The sequence below is a fragment of the Octopus sinensis genome, unplaced genomic scaffold (genome assembly GCF_006345805.1).
Source record: "Octopus sinensis unplaced genomic scaffold, ASM634580v1 Contig11120, whole genome shotgun sequence".
Taxonomy (NCBI): domain Eukaryota; kingdom Metazoa; phylum Mollusca; class Cephalopoda; order Octopoda; family Octopodidae; genus Octopus; species Octopus sinensis.
The window spans coordinates 4892-15000 of NW_021832272.1; the positions used below are offsets into that span (position 1 = coordinate 4892).

Below are 10109 nucleotides of genomic sequence, written 5' to 3' on the forward strand. Positions count from 1 at the left end.
GCTGTTCAATGACTGGAACAAGTAAAAGATAGAAGAGAAAATGTTTAATAGCTGACAATGAAAAAGACAAAGTGATAATAATGAGGTGTCCAAGGTGGTCATGAAAAGAAGCAGAGAAAGTGGAAAAGGGAAAAGGGAAAGAAGGGAAAAAGAAAAGGAAGAAAAAAGAAATATACATGCCTAATAGAAAATGAAAGAAGAGGATCTATTACTGTGCCGTAGTGGATCAATAATCTTTTTGAATAAGATAGTGTTTAATAGAGGGGAGTGAGAAAACAAGCAAGATAGAGTAAGGTTGACTGAATGTAGAGTGATAAAATGCAGGGAATAGCTGGAGATGAATGCATTTGGAATGATATCGAATTGAATAGCAAAAGAAGCAGGCTGTAGAAAGAAGACAGTAAGCACCAGAAAGGATGGAGAGATGTGTAAGAGAGAATATTAAATAGTTGGGTTTATGATAAAGTGACTGGCCATATATGTGTGTGTGGAGAGAGAGGGGGAAGAGAGTGGATGTGTTGGATGATGAAGAAAGAGTGATATGAAGATACATACATTGACAATAAAGAGAAGGAAGCATTTAACTGCTCGATTCTCCTCTGCCAACGATCTTAATATGTGTGTTTGTTAAGCACCATGTATTCATATGAGAGGTCTGGAAATCCTTCGTCACACATCTGTGACCTCTTCGGCGACACATTCCGTCCTCGCGTGTGCTCCTGCTGTGCTTAGTCCATTATATATATAAGGCGGCAAGCTGGCAGAAACGTTAGCACGCCGGGCGAAATGTGTAGCAGTATTTCGTCTGCCGTTACGTTCTGAGTTCAAATTCCGCCGAGGTCGACTTTGCCTTTCATCCTTTAGGGGTCGAGAAATGAAGTACCAGTTACTCACTGGGGTCGATGTAATCGACTTAATCCGTTTGTCTGTCCTTGTTTGTCCCCTCTGTGTTTAGCCCCTTGTGGGTAGTAATGAAATATATATATATAAGAGAGTAAGCTGTGAACTAATGAATGATGTTTGGCTGCTGTTTCTAACAAATCGAGCAACCACGTATCTGCATCTTCATTTTATTGTTGTTGTTATCGATCTTGATACTGACGGATGCTGACGATGATCGGAACAATTGAAAAGAAAGTAAAAAAAAATGGGATTTGAAGTAAGGGAAATAACTCTTTCTAGAAATGCATCGTGCTTATCGTTCGTGACATTATTTTGTAGATTCTCTTGTTTGTGAATATTTGCATAAATCAATATATTTCATTTGAGTCACAGACGAAAGACAAGATCGAATGTCCACGTATTATAACCGGTGGTTAGTGCATTTTACCAGCTTCAGAAATTACGAAAAGCACCCCCTGGACCTGACCGGCATGTTCACGCTGTTATATAGACGACGTGGTGGTCACAAATGGAAGCACTAACCGAATATATCGTTCGATTAGCTTGTGTGTGTTTTATCTACCAATAACATCACCATTGCATCTACGTGTTGGTCGTTTGGCGAGCTGGAAATAATCGTCAAATTTCCTTCGAATCACACTTCAAAAAAAAAAAAAAAAACGCCGAATTAATAAATTATCCGGATAATGTGATCTTAATTGCACCATATATTTTGTATAAAAAGCGACGAGATGGTCAAGGCTTGAATAATTTTGATCACAGACACCTGCTCAATCCGCGCTGACCTTGGGCTAAGTTATAACAGTAACAACAGCTGCAGCAACAATCATAGCAACAACAGAAATGAAGATGCGTCTATACGGTTGCTCGATTTGCTGGAAATAGCAGTCAAAATTTATTCTTCAGTTCACAGGTCACTGTCTTCTTAAAAAAACAAAAAGACAAAGTATACTGCATTAATATAATGTAGTCCTAGATACACTTATGCTTGGCAAAAACAACCCCCCTCCAAAAGAAAAAAACAAGCAAAAAAAAAAACGAGAGGGTCACGGCTGCAACGCTTTTGATAGATCAGCTGGATCAGGGATGATCTAGGGATAAGCTGCTGCTGCTACTACTACCACCACCGCCACCAGCACTACCAGCTGTATGACTACGACTATATCGACACAAACATCCCATCATACCATCACCTACTTCCACTAACCCACCCCCGCATCCCACAACGATTTGGCAATACTTCGGTTACAGATCGATATTTTACCCAATTTCGGCTGGCGGTGAATAATATTGTGTTCGACAGCAGCCATCCACTGGCATTAAACGGTGTTCCGAAGGTAGGTTCCACGTATGTATATATATATATATAATGTTCAATATACATTTGCAATATTTACTCTGTAATAAATAAGCTACGTACATTCACTTGAACGAAGCTTGTATTTGCAAAGTGCACCGTGCATAGAAATTATTATTAGGTTTATGTTTTATCAATTGATTGATTACTAAGGGGTAATGTACTGTTCGTTTGGTTGGTATTCGTTACAACAGCCATTCGTTACCCAAATATTCGCTATTGAGGTTAAACGTAGCCTGGATCGCAAAGATCCCTACTAAAGGTTGCCCTGAGCGTGCAACAATTTTATACTGTTCATGTTCTCATGCCCGGCTTTTATTTCTAATCACATTAAACCCACGCATTCGCTGATCATTTATATATAAGGCATGTGTCTGTTTGGTGGTGAAAGCTCACAATTCATGCGGTCGTTATTCAGTCTCGATATGCGAATGACGATATTTAAAGGCGACAGTTAAGAAGACGATGGAAGTGGATAATGAAGACAAGAAACAAGTGTATGGTGTTGCGTTTTTATCCTGTGTGATGGAAGGATCGCATACAGCTGGTAACTCCTGAGTGGCAACAAAAGGAATTATGAGTTTCGAACGAACATATTGTTAACTGCATTTGAGGGGTGATTTGTTATTTACGATTAATTTGCATAGAGGCACATAGACACACGCACGCTCGTTTGCACACTCATATACATACACACAAGCTGACGTAAATACTATATTTATATCTATGAAAATAACCCCTGTGTATGTGGGTGTGTATAATCAGCCGAAATTGCGAGGATGATCCGGTTCTTGACTGAAGATTAGAGGCTTCGAATGACCCGTCCGTGCTTTTTGTATCGTCTATTTGGATGTTTTGCGTTCTTGTCCCATTTTGTATTATATATATATATATATATATATATATGCCCCAGCATGGCCACAGTCTATGACTGAAACTGGTAAGATAATAATGGAATTATATAAACATGATGACAGCTGGTAAGCCGTCACATCGAAGTCACTGTGAAGCTTGTCCTTGTAAAAATTAACCTTATGCAATTCACTAAAAAGTATTGTGTAACCCTTCAGTTTGAGTTAAACTGTTTATGTATATAACTTGACATAAAAACCAACATTAATATAAATATATATATATAAATACATCTGTTTGTTGTTTACACACCCGTCTTTTGTTTTTTTGTAAATTCTCACTATATATATATATATATGGGTTAACATATGCAGCTCTAAAAAGTGAAAGTAGATTGTGATAGGATCGGTAAAGTTGTCAAGTGCGTCGGTGTCCATCGACTTTTGCTACAAAACGAAGGATGGACATAAGATACCACATGCTGGTCTTCCGATCCTCAGTTTTATTTCAAAAATAGTTCAAGAAAATTAAGATTTGAATTGAATAATTATATACATAACACGTATGTATATGATACATATATAATACAAAACCACAACAAATCCTAAACCGAAGAAATATATTATAAAATGCTAATTAAGTCAGTTTAATTAGTGTTAATCACAGTTCTTTCGTTGGTTCATAAAGTATTATTTATTTACATTAAACGGGTGGAATACCCGAATACAAAAATAATTCTAAGGTGTGCTGCACCTTAGAATATAGATTAACGTTTTAGCATTCGGATTATTGTCAAATGTGTTATTTATCCAGAGAGGTTTGAATTAATCTCGCATTATCTCGTAGCTTGGCGGTTTCAATAATATCTTTTACTCTTTTACTTGTTTCAGTCATTTGACTGCGGCCATGCTGGAGCACCGCCTTTGATCGAGCAACTCGACCCCGGGACCTATTCTTTTGTAAGCCCAGTACTTATTCTATCGGTCTTTTTTGCTGAACCGCTAAGTAATGGGGACATAAACACACCAGCATCGGTTGTCAAGCAATGCTAGGGGGACAAACACAGACACACACACGCATATATATATATATATATATATATACATACATACATATATACGACGGGCTTCTTTCAGTTTCCGTCTACCAAATCCACTCAGAAGGCTTTGGTCGGCCCAATGTGATTGTTTATTTTTAAACTAGCATTGTAAGGTAAGTGCGAGAGATCAGATCCAGTCAGTTTGAACATAAAGCAGGTGAAATGTTTGGACCGGATATAATTGATTGAAATGCTAAAAAGTTTAACGGTAAATTAACCCAATTTGACTGGTTTTAATTAGTCACATTTGTAAACAATGGTTTATTCGTAAATTGGGTGGACGTAGCCGGTCGTTTTGGACCGGAATCCGGAATTCGTTCTACGCGTACATCTTCGACAACTTTACCTACACACACGTGTAACCCCCCCCCCCCCGCACACACACTACACATACAGATAGATACACCATACACGCACACCCACATACATACGCGCGCACACATACAAACTATATCATTTATGTTGTGTTAATGCAGGAGTCTCTACCTATGTATTAAATCTGCTAGAAATAACAGCTAAAGGATCTTTTCGGTTTGACAGGCAGATTTTTAAAATAATTTCCACGTAACTAAACACTTTTAAACTTCGTATACTGGTAGAATGTGTTTATAAAACATCTTTTTCTCTTGGCTTTATTGAGAAAATTCTATAGTTTGTAAGATATTTGTTGTTTTTTTTTCTTCAGTTTCTGCAATTTCAACCAATCAATGACGTCTATTGAGGTGAAAACATTCTGTGCCGTATGAATATGTCCCTCGTTTAAGAAGCAGATTGGGTTTATTTACATTTCTGAAGAAGAAAGATACCCTTCTCCCCACCCCTAACCCTAACCCTAACCCTAAAACAGATTGAAATGCAATAGATCGATACTAGGGTCATAATTATGGGTGACAATTTCATATGACACTGCTAGAAAAAACTGCCGGTCAAACTGAAAAGATCCCAGCTAAATTTACCTTTCATCCCCTGGGCTGATAAAATAATATACCAGTCATACACTGGGACTGTCTTTGTAGCATTATAGGCAACCAGACAAGTCAGTGCACCGGGCTCCTATAGCATTTAATTATTTACAGCAAGCCACAGCATACAGAAATCAGAATTTCCCTCCTCTCCCACCAGACCCTGTGAAGCCCCCAGGCAACTAACTGCCCTATGTGCCCATGCCTTAAGACGGCACTGTACTGGGGTCGATATAATCAGGGCTGGTGCTAGAAGTGCAAAGCCCAATTAGAGAATTGTCAGTGTAGCATGAAACTATTAACAGCTATTTTGTAAATTGTGTATAATGAATTATGATCTTTCAATCACATTTGTTTTTTTCTTCTTTTTTTTACTTGTTTCAGTCATTTAGACTGCGGCCATGCTGGAGCACCGGCTTTAATCGAGCAACTCGACCCCGGGACTTATTCTTTGTAAGCCCAGTACTTATTCTATCGGTCTCTTTTGCCGAACCGCTATGTGACGGGGACATAAACACACCAGCATCGGTTGTCAAGCAATGTTAGGGAGACAAACACAGACACACAAACACACACGCGCATACATATATATACATATATACAACGGGCTTCTTTCAGTTTCCGTCTACCAAATCCACGCACAGGACTTTGGTCAGCCCGAGGCTATAGTAGAAGACACTTTCCCAAGGTGCCACGCAGTGGGACTGAACACTGAACCATGTGGTTGGTAAACAAGCTACTTACTACACAGCCACTCCTGCGCCTTTGTTTAAATTGTTGAGAAGAATTATCTTTCTGTTTTGTTGTTTTACAGATGGATGTCAGCATCTCGCCATCAACAGAAAATCTTCTCCCTGAATGTGAAACAGGAAGAAGCATTGTTTGATGGATGCAGAGGTAAGTAGGATCTTGTTGATGTGAAGGTCTGTACGATACATCATCATCCGTCATCGTTGATTTACCATTCACTTTTCCATGTTTGCATGGGTCTGACAGAATCTGTCGAGGCAGACTTTCTGCAGCCAAACATCCTTTCTGTCACCAAATCTTACCCGTATCCAAGCAAGATAATATTTCTTCATAACCAGATATGTTTGCACAGAATATTGGCAATGAACGGCATTCCTTTTACATCAATCACTCAGTGTCAAGACAAAGAAACATAAATGCATGCACACCCATACGCACATGTATACATATAGCATCATCATCATCATCATAATCATCATCACCATCGTCGTCGTCGTCGTCATCATCATCATCATCATCATCATTTTAATGTCCTCTTTTCTGTGCTTGCCTGGGTTGGGCAGAATTTATTGAGGTAGATTTTCCATGGCCAGATGCCCTTCCTGTCACCAACCTTCACTTGTTTCCAAGTAAGGTAATATCTCCCTGTGGCTAGACATTTTTTCACAGAATATTGGAAATGAATGACGCTTTTATAACAGTGACGATCATTTACGACTATCACACGATGCCTAGAGACACACACACACACATACACACATGACAGGCTTCTTTCAGTTTCCATCTATCAAATCCAATCACAAGGTTTTGATCCACCTGAAGCTATAGTAGAAGACATTTGCCCTCAAGGTACCACACAGTAGGACTGAACCTAAAACCATGTGGTTGCAAAGCCACCTTCTTACCCACACCACCAACACCTGTGCCCAAATGAAAATCCTCGTGCCACTGACTCAAATGACCGAAAATCTGAATCAAAGACTAAACTTATTAATATAAACTTTTGAAACAGTCTTACATTAAAATCCTGGTGTGTATAACATGTACATATAATATGTATAACATGTATAAGGTGTATATATATATAACATGTATAAGCTGTCTCAGTGGCATGGAAAAAGCTCCATTCTAGTGTGGCTGATGCCAGTATCGCCTGACTGGTACACATGCCGGTGGCACATAAAAAACACCCACTACACTCAGAGTGGTTTGCATTAGGAAGGGCATCCAGCTGTAGAAACCTTGCCAGATCAGACTGGAGCATGGTGCAGCCTCCTAGCTTGCCAGTGCTCAGTCAAATCATCCAACCCATGCCAGCACAGGTTCAAATACTGCTGAGGTCTACTTTACCTTTCATTCTCTCGGGGTCAATACAATAAGTAGCAGTTGAGCTCTGAGGTCAATGCCATTGACTAACTCCCACCAAAATTTCAGGCTTTGCACCAGAATTAGAAAGAATTATTATTCTTGAGTGAGAGAGCAGCACATGCCATGAAAGTGACACTGGGGCAAAATATACAAAGCCCAGCATACCCATCTTGACTACCCATCTGATAAGGGTACACCTGGCACATACATCACAGCTATATGCGTGTGACATGTTGATCTTATCTCAAGTCAAACAGCACATGACTTTGCAGGTGGGGCCCAGTTAGAATTTTCTTCAGGTTGAGTAGCCCATCATGCACAAAAGGTCCCTGAATAAGGTTTGTTTAAGAATGTTGAACGAAACACCCATGTTTCCAAAAGTGAATTATCCAAACCCCAAACAATTCCTCTCGACACATGGTTATGATGCTCCCCCACTACTCCTGCTTGTGATCAGAGATGCACATATCGTCAACCACTATTATTATTGTTGTTAATATTATTATTATTATTATTATTATTAAAAGGCAGCGAGCTGGCAGAAATGTTAGCACGCTGGGCGAAATGCTTAGCAGTATTTTGGCTGCTGTTACGTTCTGAGTTCAAATTCTGCTGAGGTTGACTTTGCCTTTCATCCTTTCGGGGTCGATTAAATAAGTACCAGTTACGCACTGGGGTCGATATAATCGACTTAATCCGTTTGTCTCCTCTGTGTTTAGCACCTTGTGGGTAGTAAAGAAATAATTATTGTTGTTATATTATTATTATTATTATTATTATTATTTATGCCTTCAATAGAAAGGATTATTATTATTATTATTATTATTATATTATTATTATTATTTATGCCTTCAATAGAAAGGATTATTATTATTATTATTATTATTATTATCATTATTTGTCATGAAAATGCTTTACTTTTTTCATTTATGATTTTATTTTAAATGTCTACTTTTTTTCCTGTTGCAGGTACAGTCTGTCTGTGAGATCTCGTCGTTGGTTATTCTGATTTCTGAGTTCTAGTTTTCATTGCTCCACAGCGATGTGCTGACGCTGGAGACGATTGCGATTCCATTTTTGTGAAGACAACAATGACGAAAATGGTGAGCAGTTTAGAGACAAACAACGATTTTAATTTCTCGGACAAAGGTAACAGTTCTACTTCGGTGATAAACAGGTCAAAGAATAGAAAGAGCTGTTCAGAACAACAGCAACAACAACAGCAGCAACAGCAACAACAACAACAACAACAAAAATCCTCAAACAAAAGAACTGAAAAAGAGCTCCAGGAACCAAGCAATGTTCACGTCTTGATCCTCTTCATCCTCTTCCTTCTGTTTGTGTTTTTTTACACGGGTCTCCGCGTCTACCTTCGACCGACGAAAGCCCCAATACCTGTTACTGTGAATACTTTTCAAGAGTACCTCACTGAAATACAACAGATAAAGTACATGTACTTCACTCAGACAGAGGAATTCTGGAACATTCTGAAAGACAATGCGCAGCAGTTTCTGATGACTGGCAAAGAACCTAAAACCCCTGCTGCCGTCATGGTGATCCTTCCTGCTGGTGAGAGGCAGTTGGCTGTTTGCCTCTTGGATTACTGGTCGCAAATCATGAACAGACTTTTGAGTAGCCAAATCACAGACTCAGCTTTAGAACCGGTCGTGGACGGTTCTAGTGTAACGTCTTACAAACCTGGACACCAAAGGACAATAATATCCGAACAGATTCAACAGTTAGTCGCAAGTGGTCACAAGTCGGTCACCATCAGCAGTTGGGAGCATCTGCACATTGAAACGCTGCAGCTCCTGTGCAGTATATGCGAGTCAACGAATTTGTTCTACCAGCAAGTGACAGTGGTATTTCTACTGGAGATACCAGATGAAGAGCATCACATTGATAATAAGTCAGAGATACATTCCTACTTGGCTTCAATCTGGAGTCATTTAAAAGATGATCAAGTTAAGAATTTACTACATGTAATAGCTAATAACATTGCCTTTCTAACACCGGACGATACTTTCATGGGTTGTTAAGGTTTATGGTAACATGGAGGACATCTGTAATGTTCACCTTCCACACACAAATTCCTTCCTTAATCAATCGTGTGTTTATGTGATACAAAGGAACCTGTAATTTTCACTTCATACAAATTCTCAAGGGTTTGCTTAAGTGTGTGTATGTGTATGTGTATATATATATGTATATATATATATATATATATATATATATATATATATATATATATTAGAATATTAAATTCTAAATATCTCAGAGAGATATGAGCGGTGGTGGAATGATAGAGCGGTTATATACTGTCAACTTTCCTGTGTACTTATATTTACGAAGGGGAGGGGGTGCTTGTCTCCCCTTCGTAAATATAAGGACTCAGGAAATGTGTCAAAGCCGACAGGAAGCGTTGATGCTTCCTAGGGCTAAATAGCGGTGGTGTGATTCTTTTTACGGGACTGTCATGTTAAGTTGACAGTATACAACCGCTCTCTCTCTCTCTCTCTCTCTCTCCTCTCTCTCTCGCTCTATATATATATATATATATATATATATGTATATGTACATGTATATATGTATGTATGTCTGTGTTTCTCCTGCCATTGCTGCTTGACAACAAATGTTGGTGTGTTTATGTCCCCCTGTAATTTAGTAGTTCAGCAAAGGAGTCTGATAGAATACCAAGTTTTAAAGATTATGCACTGGGGTTGATTCAGTCAACTAAAAATTCTTCGAAGTGGTGCCCCAGCATGGCCGCAGTCTAATGTCTGAAACAAGTAAAAGATAAAATATAAAAATTACATAC

General features: G+C 38.8%; 1 protein-coding gene across 2 annotated transcripts; it reads left to right on the forward strand.

Annotated features, from left to right (window-relative positions):
* The first annotated feature begins 1249 nt into the window (after positions 1–1249).
* Positions 1250–9521, forward strand: LOC115228852 (forkhead box protein P1-like). 2 transcript variants are annotated; one of them, XM_029799319.2, is made up of 3 exons: positions 1250–2240; positions 5988–6070; positions 8261–9521. In XM_029799319.2, exon 3 carries the CDS (start codon positions 8383–8385, stop codon positions 9328–9330), a length of 948 nt encoding a protein of 315 aa, XP_029655179.1. In that variant the 5' UTR covers positions 1250–2240; positions 5988–6070; positions 8261–8382; the 3' UTR covers positions 9331–9521. The 2 variants fall into 2 exon arrangements, with proteins under 2 accessions (XP_029655179.1, XP_036354923.1); XM_036499030.1 differs by having other exon boundaries at positions 5988–6025; positions 8295–9521.
* The last annotated feature ends 588 nt before the right edge of the window (positions 9522–10109 follow it).

Bases quoted from the DNA above. Each gene is read 5' to 3' on its own strand.
- LOC115228852 (XM_029799319.2), top strand. From the start codon at position 8,383: ATGACGAAAATGGTGAGCAGTTTAGAGACAAACAACGATTTTAATTTC.